Below are 13,380 nucleotides of genomic sequence, written 5' to 3' on the forward strand. Positions count from 1 at the left end.
GAACATTAAGTTAAAAAGTTTAAATCATATTTATTTTCTTTTAAAAAACTGTTATACAGATGTTTCTATTACAAAATTTAATTTTGCTGCCTAATAAAGTACAATGCTTTTTAAAATCTTTATCAACATTAATCTTTATATTAACATATTTATAGATTATTTTATATTTCTTCCTCAAATTATTTTAACCATTTTTGGTGGTCTTTTACTGAGTTCTATTTCAGAAATGTTTTTATATACATGATCTTATTTAATCTTTACAACAATGCCAAAACACTGAAATTTAGAAAACTCATTCAAGTCATCACGGTGGATAGTTCGGGATTTGAGCCAAATTCTGCAATGTTCCAAATTCCACAGGATTCTCTTAATGACTGTTTTTTGGGTGAATATACAGGTTTTTATTAAGAGGATAATATTAAAGTCCATTATTTGCTCCTTCAAAATTTTTATAGCATGTGTTGAGACCTTTGCTTTCCTACTTTAAAAAGTGCACTTCACAGCTTTTTTTCTCGTGTAGAAACCTAAAGGATATGGAAACCTAATATGTAGCCATTTAGTTGAATTAACTGCTTGCTTTCAATAATAAATTTGAACTATATTGATTGGTTGCTGATTTTTTCCTTCTATTCACTCCCTGAATAGTAGGCTTTAGTTATGTAATTTTTCTTGATTTTAACAACTGTAAGTTATATATGCTATATCAATTATTATGTTATATTATATCATGATTATATATCATATATCATCTACATATTACATTCAAAATTATATATAATTTATATTTTAATATAAATTTCTATATTTACATATAATTATAAGATCTATTTCTCCACTTTTCTAACTGTAATCTAGGGAGGAAAATAACAATATCTAAAGTTTTAGTTTGTTACCACTAAATTTATTTACATTGAAATATAATCAGCTGTCTTAAAATATATTTAATCTTTTCTGAGGACTGAACAATGAATAGATAAGCAGTATTAAAAAGTCTGTTATATTTCTAGTCTCTAATTTTACCAAAGATCTCAATGATATTTTCTGGTAATATGAAAGTAGAAAAAGACATATACTATTTTATAAATGGTGAACCTGAAATACAAGAGAGTCACTGGGTACTTTATTTCAGGCCCTACTTGCCATGCATTTCATAGAGAATCAACCAACTAAAATAAATAAAACCTAAGAGTCCTGCTTTCAATGTAATTTGTTTATTTACAAATCAGAGCTGACATGTTCCTCACAATGAGCAAAATAATTTCCAAATTTCTTACCTGTACAATATCCCTTTCAGCGTATTTTCCCCTGGAAGAAACTCTTACATCATCTCCATCCAATTCAACCATTGCTTGAAAATAAAATAAAACCATTTATTCAGTGCATTTCATCCATATACTCTAACAATGTAGGTGACAGGAAATCAAGATGCATGAAGTAGCAATGCGTCCCATGTCAAGGCAGAAAGCTTGTTGATCCCTTCACCTCCTCAGTCATTCTGCCACAAAACTTGACTGAGTGAAAATTTTACAAATGAAGAAAGCTAGCCCAGACTTCATGTGACCCTTTGAAAGATGGAAGAGCCACTGTAGTATAGGTGTATCTCCCCATCTCAGAGGTTCTCAATTCTGGATTGTATACTTACGTGACTGGGCAAGTGATGCTAATCCATTCCACTTTTGTTGTCTTTCCAATTTAAGAAAGGTGGCACTAACCTCAGAATTTCCAATAACAATTTGAACTTTATTCTCATTGAAACTACAACAAAGCTGTCTATCCATATTGCCCAACTTTGACTGTATTTAATGGATTTTAAAACAAAGAGGTATTTGCTCCGCCCTACATGTTTAGATTAAGTATGATTTTCTGAAGTGTGATTTTTTTTCTTAGTTAAATAATCTCAACATCACACAGATCAGCTGGTATTTGTGAATATTGTGATATAAATGGACAGCTGGTAATAAAGTAATGTTATGCTGCAATTAAGAGCATTTTCCAGGGTTTATTAAGTTTTCAGTGAGAATTCTCCAAATAATTAATTACACGAAGAATGCTAATTTGTGTTTAAAGTATAATTCTATTACTGATAATTCATTTTGTATACACATGACATTCACCAGAGTCCAGAGGGCCACTGGTCAGAATATAATCCTCAAATTTTCGTTACTGTCTTAAGTGTTTGGATAATGCATCTGGGTTAAAAACATTGTTTTAAATTTTACTTTTCTACACATATTCATGAGTCAATTTCTGAGCTGAAACATTGATAGTGCACATAATTGATAGGGCCACTACTCAGTAATTTGCTTAGATATACAATATATGTCATAATTTAATAAATATATATTATCAATAGTAAAGAAATTAACTTATTGAAAATACAAAAGATCTACAAAACAAATAAGCAAAGAGAAAAAATAAGAGAGAGACAAGGCAAGAAACAGACTCTTAATTAAAGAGAATAATCTAAAAAAAATAAAGAGAATAATCTGATAGTTAAGGGGAGGTAGGTGGAGGGATGGGTAAAACAAGTCATGTGGATTAAGGAGTGCACCTATCATGCTGAGGACCAGGTTGTAATACGGAAGTGTTGAATCACTACACTGTATGCCTGAAACTAATATTACACTGTATGTTAACTAACTGGAATTAAAAAGAAAACAAAGAAGAAGATGAAGTAGAGGAAGAAGAGGAACAAGAAGGAGAAAGAGAAGGAAAGAAGAAGGAGAAAAAGAAGAAAAATTTTTTTTCAGAAGATCTATTTTTCTTCCATACTTATTAGAAATGTGAATAGGAGAAATCATGCTCAAATACTTCTAATAGTTAATTCCTTTCTTTGGTTTTGTTTTGCTTTCAAATTTTTCATATGACTGAGATATAAATGCACAAGGATCATGAAAAGCCAGCAATTGCAGGAAGTTCTCCTTCACTCAAATAGAAAACAAGAATTTGATGATCATCCGTGTCTCACCTTCCACAATCCCCTACAATTTCCATCAGCCTTTGTGAACGTTTCATTCCAAAGAAGGCAGATGACAGTTATTCAGGAAACCATGTATTAGAATGGGAACCTCTAAACTATCTCCTACTTTTCAGCATGTATTTTGAGTTAAAATGCTGCAGGAAGCAAGAACTGGAGGCTATGCTTTGAGAACAAGGAGAAAAGACACAGGATAGAAGCAGTGGAAGGGTCCTATTGACCCTTCAGGTTTTCACCTGCTCCCAGGGAGCCTGAGACTGTGAGCCCCAGCTCCCCACAAGTACTTGTCTTTGGGAAAAAAAAAGTTTATAAGAGAGAGAATTATACCTCTTTCTGTGGGTGGGAAACATAATGAAATCTGAACCCCTTCTATTTCTTTTTTTTGTATATTTTTTATTGGAGTTCAATTTGCCAACATACAGTATAACACCCAGTGCTCATCCTTTCAAGTGCCCCCCTCAGAGCCTGTCACTCAGTCACTCCATCCCCCACCCACCTTCCCTTCCACTACCCTTTGTTCATTTCCCAGTTAGGAGTCTCTCATGTTCTGTCTCCCTCTCTGATATTTATATTTTCTCTTCTTTCCCCTTTAATCCCTTTCACTGTTTTTTATATTCCCCAAATGAATGAGACCATATAATGTTTGTCCTTCTCCAACTGACTTGCTTCATTCAGCATACTACCCTCCAGTTCCATCCATGTTGAAGCAAATGGTGGGTATTTGTCGTTTCTAATGGGTAATATTCCATTGTGTGTGTGTGTGTGTGTGTGTGTGTGTGTGTGTATATATATATATATATATACACACACACCACAGCTTCTTTATCCATTCATCTTTCGATGGACACCGAGGCTCCTTCTACAGTTTGGCTATTGTGGACATCGCTGCTATAAACATCAGGGTGCAGGTGTCCCGGTGTTTCACTGCATCAGTATCTTTGGGGTAAATCCCCAGCAGTGCAATTGCTGGGTCGTAGGGCAGGTCTATTTTTAACTCTTTGAGGAACCTCCACACAGTTCTCCAGAGTGATTGCACCAGTTCACATTCCTACCTGAACCCCTTCTATTTCCATTTCTCCCCTTCTACTAACTCAGATCAAAGCTGGTAGCCCAACGCTGCTTTAATTTGACTTTTTTGCCTTTTAAGGATAAAGAAATCTGCCTTGAGAAACCCTTCTTTTCAATAAAAGTGCTTAATGGAGGAGTGAAAAATCACAGAAAGTTCGAAATTGTTCTTATTAAAATACAGAAGTGAGACTTTTGAATACTCACTAATCTAATAGTTTATTCTGAATTCCTCTACCTCAAAGAACAGATGACAAGATACTGCCTTTCTTGCCCAGGCAAATAATGTCTTTCTTGTTAAACATGTATAGATGTTGATTTAGGTGGTTAACTGGTAACTTGTTCAAATTTTATCTGTCTTATCCTATGTCAGTTTATGTTTGTGATATGATATATAAACGTACTCTACGGTAGATCTGAAAGTGCAGAGAGAAGGGCTCTTCTTAATCGGACAACACAATCTGAATGCAAGTCAAAGATTTTCTATATGACACATGAGTATCAGCCCTTTTCTTACTAGCCACAGAGAGAAGAGAGGTATTTTGAGAGGAGAGAAAAAAAATAGAGAAGCATCTATGTTTCCTAGTGAAATAGTCCACTTTCCTAGTACTGGCCTGGAAGAGTTTCCTTCCTATTAAAAACTTGTTGTCATGGTGAAAGCTACAGTCATGTGTCCCAGGACCCAGACTCCTCATCCCCATGTTTGCCAGAGGAAAGTGTCACTCTAATTCCCAGGAAGGAATTCGACTGGGAAGGCAACTTTCCTCTTTGCCTATAATCCTCACTCCCTTTTTCCAAATGGAAAGAGGACTGACTGATTCGTGGGATTACTAAAATGAAGAGAAGGGATGGATTTTGAAATCCTTCTCATTAGGAGCAGCCTATCTTCAGTTTGAATGTAATTTCTCCCTGTGCCATGATTAATAGGCCAGGCTCTGCTGTTGTAGAGAGGAGGCCAGGAGATAAGGCGGAGGTCATTTAACCTTGGCAGAAAAATAGTGACAAGTCTGATTCTGTGCAGAGGTTAACCCAAATCCTCCAAATCTGCCTTGTTAGTAATAAAAACCTTATATTGTGGTCTCTGTCTGAATGATTCCTTTTTTTTTTTTTTTTTTTTGTCTGAATGATTCCTACACATTTTTTTTTTTTCCAGTTTGGGAAGTCAGAGAAGGAAATGATAAATTATCATACCTCAGAACCCTCATAAATAATTCATTGGGAACAAAACAAATGAAGAAAATAAATAGCTATGGCAGCTGGATGAGGGTAGTACCCAAAAAGCTGTACCTGCTGCTCTGAAGAGAAATATATGACCAGAAATATACACCAGGAAGGGGCAGTGGTTCTGTAGTCACACATGATGTGTGCAGCTCTTGAGGAACAAGTGAACTAAGGTTAGGTCATACACCTAACCACAGACTTCCCCAGGAGCCAGAAAGACCTGGGATCTACTCAATGAGAGGTGCATCCCTGAGGCAAAAGCAAGTCAGTAATGAAAAGAAGGCAGGAGTTATTTTACCCTAGCCATCAGTGAAGTTCTTGAGTCACAGTCTATCACTGATTAATGCAGATGATCAAGCACATGAAGCATTAACTAGAAAGATCTCTCTTAGCTTTCTTGACTCCAGAGAGGTTGTCTCAAATTCATGCCTGAAGCACAGTGCACACAGATGTGAATATTCAGAGACCGAGAAGATATTAACAGAAGCAGCAGGAGTCAGAGCTAAATGACTTTTGCTTTAGACATTGGAAGATTCTAATAATGCAAAGCATGACCAATCAAGCATTGAATCGAAGAAAAGGATTTCCAGGGTCAGCAATATAACAACTTTGCCTGTGGTGCTTTCCCTGAGACTGGCAGATCTATATACTATCCTCATGGAGGTGGTTCTGGTGGTTAAACAAGAATCATCCCGGTGATGATCATAGTGTAATTAACCACGTATGTGCCTAACTTAACCCGTAATTACCAAAGGTTGTTCCAAATATTCTAAAATTATTCTCATTTCCACAGCCCCAAGCTAAATAAACCGTCATTGTTTACATTGTCAAAACACTTGAACCAGGTGAATGCTATGTGATCATGCAGTTGCCATCCAGCATAGAGTTCTCTCTGAAAGAATTCACCAGATGACTGGGAACAGATCATCCCTAAAGAAGTTTACCCAGATCACTAATTACACAAACACCTGTCACTTAATTGTCATTTAAACAAGTCCTGAACCCAAACAGAGAATTACCTAGTCACTCAATTTAGCATAATTTTATAAAGTGTCATTAATTCTCAGATGGTCAGTTCCATTTTCATTTTACTTTGCTCTTTCATACGACAGAACTTATACATGTCTGTCAACTAGCCAGTGTCTGAAAATCCATTAAAATAGCATATTATGCTTGTGTTAACATCTCTCTTTGCAACCTAATGGTTTATTAATTTAGGGTTCATCCTCAAAGGTTTTAGTGAACCCATAGTGTATTTTGCCCAGGGAACAACAATTCAATTTATCACTCTGTCAGTCATAAAAAAATATTATTTTGAGGTACAAACTATCACTAATGGAATAGAAAGCTACATGTTGAATTATCTATACAAAAGAGATAATGCTCTTAGTGTATTTACCTCTACTAGTTGAGATCGTCAGAAGACGATCTTTTCATTTGCTCAACTAAACATAGATTTCATCATGAGATATCCATCTTTATGTGTACATGTACATGGACATTATATACAGATCCACATTCATATTCACATTCTTATATACAAAAAAGAGTGATAGAACTCTTAGAGCACAATGAATCAGAGTAAATAAATTCCCATGGAATAGTACTGAAATTTTATTACTCACCATCAAATTCTGCTGGTCCAACACCTACTATAATTATCGACATTGGAAGTTTTGAAGCCTTCAAAGAAAATACACAATTAGTTCACAATTAAGAAATTGAGTTCTTAAGAAAATAAAGTTTAAGAAGAAAATAATATACTGCTTTGCTATTTTTTCAAGATGTTGACTAAATAGGCTTGGACATATTTGAAGTTAACACAGAATAATATGCTTGATTTTACTCCTTCTTTTTGAACTCTGTACACACACTTATTCAGTGAGACATTCTTCAGGAATGACCAGCCTTGGACAATATAAAAAATAAAAAGTATTTCCCATCTGCTTTCACTTGCTATTCTCAGCCAAGATCTTCCTAAGCTGACTTGGGTATCTTTGGTCACTTTATTCATGTTCTCTCTCCTCTCAAAAATCATTCAGTTGCTAAATGGGAGAAAAAGGTACTCTATTTGTGAAGCAGTGATACCCTACTCTACCTCATTAACACCCAATGGATACAAAAGCAATTTTCATAGTAAATGAGTGAATACAAATGATAAGTACAGAAGACTGATGAATCACTGACCTCTACTTCTGAAAACGATACAGTATATGCTAATTAATTCAATTTGAATTTTTAAGATAAGAAATACTCTGTACAACTGTACCATTGTGTATAAGTACATTCAACTAGTAGAGGTAAATACACTCATGGACATGAAAGTGATGCTATTATTTATCTTTTTTGGAGAGGGACATAAAGTTGTTACAACTCAGTTATCCACACCGCTCAGGTTAGTCCTTAAGGATTAATGAATGGTACTTATGCATTTGAGTTGTCTGGATAAAGTTAAGAATGCAATCAACTGCAAAGGCATGGGCATTTTGTTTCAGTATTAAGTAAACCCTGCTTATTCAACCTAAGTAGCACCAAGCTGTCATTTAGCCACCCCCAAGACTGAATGACCCCTACTCACATTGACTATGGACTCCTTGGTTTGAGCCATATCCGAGATAACACCATCTGTCACAATCAGGAGCACAAAATACTGGGAACCATCTTTTACAGAAGAGGCATATCTAAAGCAATGAAAAGATAAAGAATACCATGGAAAATAAAACAGTTCTTCTGTATGTGATGGTTGCTAAATAGAATTGTGATAGTCAACAAACTTTTAATCTCAAGGAAATATTTAAGCATATGCTAGGAGTCTATATTATGCAAGCTCTCAAATAATACATTTTTCTGAAATAGCACACTAGACTAACAGCCATACTGCTGCATGCCAGCACACAGACATGCCTATCTGCCTTGGAAATTCATTCACTAATAATAGGTGAGCTGGATGTGGATATGTTGAACACAATAGAATGGATATAGCTTTCAGAAACAGATATCCTAGCTAAGCAACACATTATGTGTATGATCTTCAGTAAATTACTTAAGCTATCTAAATTTTGTTTCTTTGCCTTTAAAATCAAGATTATATACCTCTGCGTTGCTAATAAAGAAACTGCATGCATGCTACTCAATATATAATATAGTTTTAGAAATGGTAGCAATAATCATAAATGTTTTTTGTTTTAAAATAGATGCAGGTGATGGTTGCATATCATGGTGAATATCCTGAATGTCACACAACTAAACTTCAAAATGGTTACTCTTATGTGAATTTCATCTGAATAAAAAAATTTCAAAGGAAGAAATACTTTTTCACATCTCCAGAGTTCAAGTTCTTAATATTTGTTAAACTGCTGAAACAAGGGGAAAAGATACCAAACAAAGACAAAAATTAGGTATATAATAAGAACATATTCTAGTACTTAAAGTTTATCAGAGTTCTCACCAAATAATAGTAATTTACAGGAGAATTTTATGAATGTTATATTTTATTATATCTCTTTTTTCCATTGTGTTCTACATTCTGGGTATCTAGATTATATTCTCAACAATAATAACCTTTATGATTTTTAGTATATCATTAATATTCAGGTCATGTCTAGTAATAAGCAAACATTACAGTACTCTTAGGAGATAATAAAGAAGACTTTGGTCTACTTCTGTAAAAAAAAATCATTGAGTATTTATGTATTATAGAATCATAGAAAAAAAGCATCACAGAAAAACTGGGTTCAAGAACATGTCCATTGATTACCATAAAACTCCTTCATAATTTGAAGTACCCAAAGGGATCAAGTTTGAACAGGTCAAGGACAGACCAATAGCATAATATGACAGGGAAAACATTTCTTGGAGAGCAAAATTAACAACCATATGGACCAAAAAAAAAAAAAAAAAAACTTTGCCATAGACTAGAGAAACTAGTAATTGTTCATGCAGCTAACAAAATGGTAATTTTCTAGACAGATCAAGAGGTTACAGTTAGTGGCATGTTCATATCCTATGAAGATGGTGTTGAACTGGTTCCACAATGTACAAGCCAGTTCACAATATTGAACTGACCTTCAACATTAAAGAATTTATAAGTGTGATGGTAACACAGTCAATGAAAAACAATCCCAACCGGATCTGAGACTATTTCCTATTTCATGATTAACTTTTTTCTTAATTAAGGAACTCAGATAATCTCCCTCAGGTATGCATTTTTTTTTTTAACTTTTAAGTAGCCATTATTTTTTAAAAAGCATTTCTTACTATGCTTCAGAAACATAGGGTTTTATATTTCATGTGATTAATGAAAGGCCATAAATTGTAGTAAGAAAAGCTTCTACGAGTACAAGAGTGTGGCTTTTCTGCTTTCCTTACCAAATGATGCTCTTAACTGGCAAAATCTTACCAGATTTAAAAAGTTAAACATTATGCATTTCTATAAATATTACTTCAAGTGGCTTAACTGATTTTGGGAGGGGGAGCGTATTTATTTTTATTTTCTTTTTTTTTTAAAGATTTATTTATTTATTCATGAGAGACACAGAGAGAGAGGCAGAGACACAGGCAGAGGGAGAAGCAGACTCTATGCAGGGAGCCCGACATGGGACTCGATCCCGGGTCTCCAGGATCACAGCCAAACCGCTGCGCCACAGGGGCTGCCCTTATTTGTATTTTCTTTCAACACTTCTGATCATCCATAAGGAAAGTCTCAGTTGTTACATATTTTTTCCAGTTTTATTGAGGTATAATTGGTATACAAAAACCCCTACATAATTAAGGTATATGGTTTGATGAATTTGGACATATGTAACATAAATTCATGTTACTGTCAAAACCATCAAGATAACAAATATACCATTTCTAAATTTTCTTTGTCTCCCTTATATGTGTGCACATGGTAAAAAAACAAACAATTGACATGAAATCAAACTTCTTAACAAATTTTTAAGTGCCAATATCTTATTGTTATCCAATGAGTATATCTTGGCTGTTGTGAGTAATGCTGAAGAAATCTCTTTGCGATCCTGATTTTTAATTTTTGTGGATGTATACTCAGAAGTGGGATTTCTGGTAGCTCAGTTTTTGTTTTTTGAGGAATGTCTATGCTGTTTTTTTCATAGCAGCTGCACCAATTTAAAATTCCCACCAACCGTGCACAAGGGTTCCAATTTCTTCATATCCTTGCCAACACTTGTTATCGTTTTGACTTTTTGATTATAGTCATGCTAACAAGTGTGAAGTGATAATGATAGTTCATTGTGGTTTTGATTTGCATTTCCCTGATGATTAGTAACGTTGAGCATTTTGTATATACCTGTTGGCCATTTGTATGCCTTCTTTGAAGAAAGGTTATGCCAGTCCTGTGCCCGTTTTTAAAATCAGATTAGTTGTATTTTTGCTATTGAGTTTTAGGAGTTCCCTATATATTTTGGAAATTAATCCCTTATCAAATATATAGTTTGCAAATATTTTCTTATACTCCAAGGTTGCCTTTTCATTTTGTTGACTTTTTTTGCTGTGTAGAAACTTTGTTTCGACGTAGTCCCACCCATTTATTTTTGCTTTTGCTGCTTGTGTTTTTGGTGTCATTCCCAAGAAATCATTGCCAAGATCAATATCAAGGATTTTCTCTATGTTTTATTCTAGGAGTTTTATCATTTTGGATCTTATATTTAATCAATTTTAACTTTTGTGAGTGGTAATATAAGGATCCAATTTCATTCTTTTTCATGTGTATATCCAGTTTTCCCAACACCATTAAAGAAATTATCCTTTCCCTATTGTATCTTCTTGACACCCTTGTCAAACATCAGTTGGCCATACACCTGCAGGTTTTTGTCTGGGCCTCTCTATTCTGTTCTATTGGTATATACGCTTATTTTCTTAAAGACTTTATTTATTTATTCATGAAACATACAGAGAGAGAGAGAGAGAGAAAGAGGCAGAGTTATAGGCAGAGAGAAGTAGGCTCCCTTCAGAGAGCCCAGTGTGGGACTTGATCCCAGGACCCCAGGATCACGACCTGAGCCAAAGGCTGGTGCTCAACCGCTGAGCCACCCAGGCATCCGTATATGTTCCCATTATTTTATATCAGTACCTTGCTGTTTTAATTGCATCTTTGTAGTATATTTAAAACTCAGACAGTGTGATGCCTCCAGCTTTGTTCTTTTTGCTCTAATTATTACTATGTCCTTCCTTCTGCTAACCTGTGCTTTTTCTTCTTTTAGTTCCTTGAGATATAATAAGTTATGCCATTTAAGATTTTTCTCCTTTATTAACATGTGGTGTTTATCATTATAGACTTGCCTCTTAATAGTGTCTTTGTGGTATTCCATAAATTTTGATATATTGTGTTTTCATTTATCTCAAGATATTTCCCAACTCCTTTTTGATTTTTTTCTTTGACTCAGTGAATATTCGAGAGATTGTTGATTTCCACTCATTGTGACTTTTTCTGATTTCTTCTTTTTTTTCCTACTGTGTTCAGAAGAGAGACTTGGAATGATTTTAATCATTAAATTTATTAAGACTAGACTTGTGTCCTATAATGTAATCTATCCTAGGGAATGTTTCATTAGTACTTGAAAATAATATGCATCCTGGGGCTACTGAGTGAAATATTCTGTATGTCTGTTAGGTCCATTTGGTCTAGTGTGGTGCTCAAGTTTGCTCTTTCTTTATTGATATGGATGGCCTATCTATTATTAGAAGTGGGGTACCAAAGTTTTCTAATATTATTGTATTACACTATTTGTTCCTCAGATATGTCAACTTTTGCTTTATATATTTAGGTGCTTTGATATTGGGCACATACGCATTTATAATGATTATATCTTCCTGTTGAATTGACACTTTTTAAGAAAAACTTAATTCTTAATAAAAGTTCAATTTGGGATCTCTGGGTGGCGCAGCGGTTTGGCACCTGCCTTTGGCCCAGGGCGCGATCCTGGAGACCCGGGATCAAATCCCACATCGGGCTCCGGGTGCATGGAGCCTGCTTCTCCCTCTGCCTGTGTCTCTGCCTCTCTCTCTCTCTCTCTCTGTGACTATCATAAATAAATAAAAATTTTTTTTAAAAAGTTCAATTTAAGACATACAACATAATGATTCGATATATATAGTGAAATGATTATTACAGTCAAGCTAATTAACATATCATATCATCTCCTTACATAGTTCCCATATTATTTTGTTAGCAAATTTCCAGTATTCAATATGGTATTTAACTATAGTAATCACATAACATATTAGAAATCTAGACTTAATTTGTCCTGCACAATGCAACTTTGTACCCTTTGACCAATATCTCCCTATTTACTCTGCCTCCCCTCCCTTGGTAACCACCACCCTATTCTCTGCTTCTGTGTATTGGCTTCTTAAAATTCCACATATAAGTGAGATCATTAAGTTTTTTCTTTCTTTCTGTGTCTAGTTCATCCATTTTGTTACAAATGGTAGACTCTCCTTTTTAAAGGCTGAATAATACTTCATACATATGAAAGTTTCTCCCACTATCAGGAAACAGAGTATTCTTATGAAAGCCCCCATAAGCAGAAATGGTATAAAATGAAAAAGCAATTACCATTAATTTATATGGAAAGCTTTTTGAGTATTCCCAGACCTAAAAAATAACCTATCCTATCTTGGGCTTTTCTGATACCTTAGGAGACATCTTGCTAACAGATGCACAGTGGAGATAAAGCACAGATGCTCACAGACAGAGTTCAAAGCTAAGGCACCTTGACACTTAGATGCTGAATGTAGTTCCTAAGGAAAGAGCTTAGTGACATGACTCTTGCTGCTTGTGATTCAGGCTACTTTTATAACAGCTTGTTGTAAAACAAACACTGAAATCTATAAAAGCAAAAAATCTTTGGATTTCTTTTGGTTAGTGAAAACAGATCCTAATGTAAGTGTAATGTGAACTTTTGAAAGTGAAGTATACCTGTACATATCAATCAATATATCATATAAATTGACCCTTTTATTATGTAATAACTTTGTCTCTTGTGTCAGTTTTTATTTAAAGTCTATCTTCTCTGGTATAATCATAGACACCCCTGCCTGCTCTATTTTGGTTATCATGTGCATGGAATATATCTTTTTTCATCCCGTCATTTTTG

General features: G+C 34.5%; 1 protein-coding gene across 3 annotated transcripts in view; it reads right to left on the minus strand.

The window, feature by feature from the left end:
• The window catches only part of CPNE8 (copine 8), a 321,061-nt gene that overhangs the window by 112,644 nt on the left and 195,037 nt on the right, over positions 1-13,380 (minus strand). For all 3 annotated transcript variants that reach the window (XM_038577249.1, XM_038577248.1, XM_038577250.1), the window contains 3 exons: positions 7,842-7,944; positions 6,889-6,946; positions 1,275-1,348 (listed from right to left, as the gene is read on the minus strand). In XM_038577249.1, coding sequence (XP_038433177.1) covers positions 1,275-1,348; positions 6,889-6,946; positions 7,842-7,944 — 235 coding nt within the window. The remainder of the gene's footprint in view (positions 1-1,274; positions 1,349-6,888; positions 6,947-7,841; positions 7,945-13,380) is intronic.

The sequence above is a fragment of the Canis lupus genome, chromosome 27, assembly GCF_011100685.1.
Source record: "Canis lupus familiaris isolate Mischka breed German Shepherd chromosome 27, alternate assembly UU_Cfam_GSD_1.0, whole genome shotgun sequence".
NCBI lineage: Eukaryota > Metazoa > Chordata > Mammalia > Carnivora > Canidae > Canis > Canis lupus.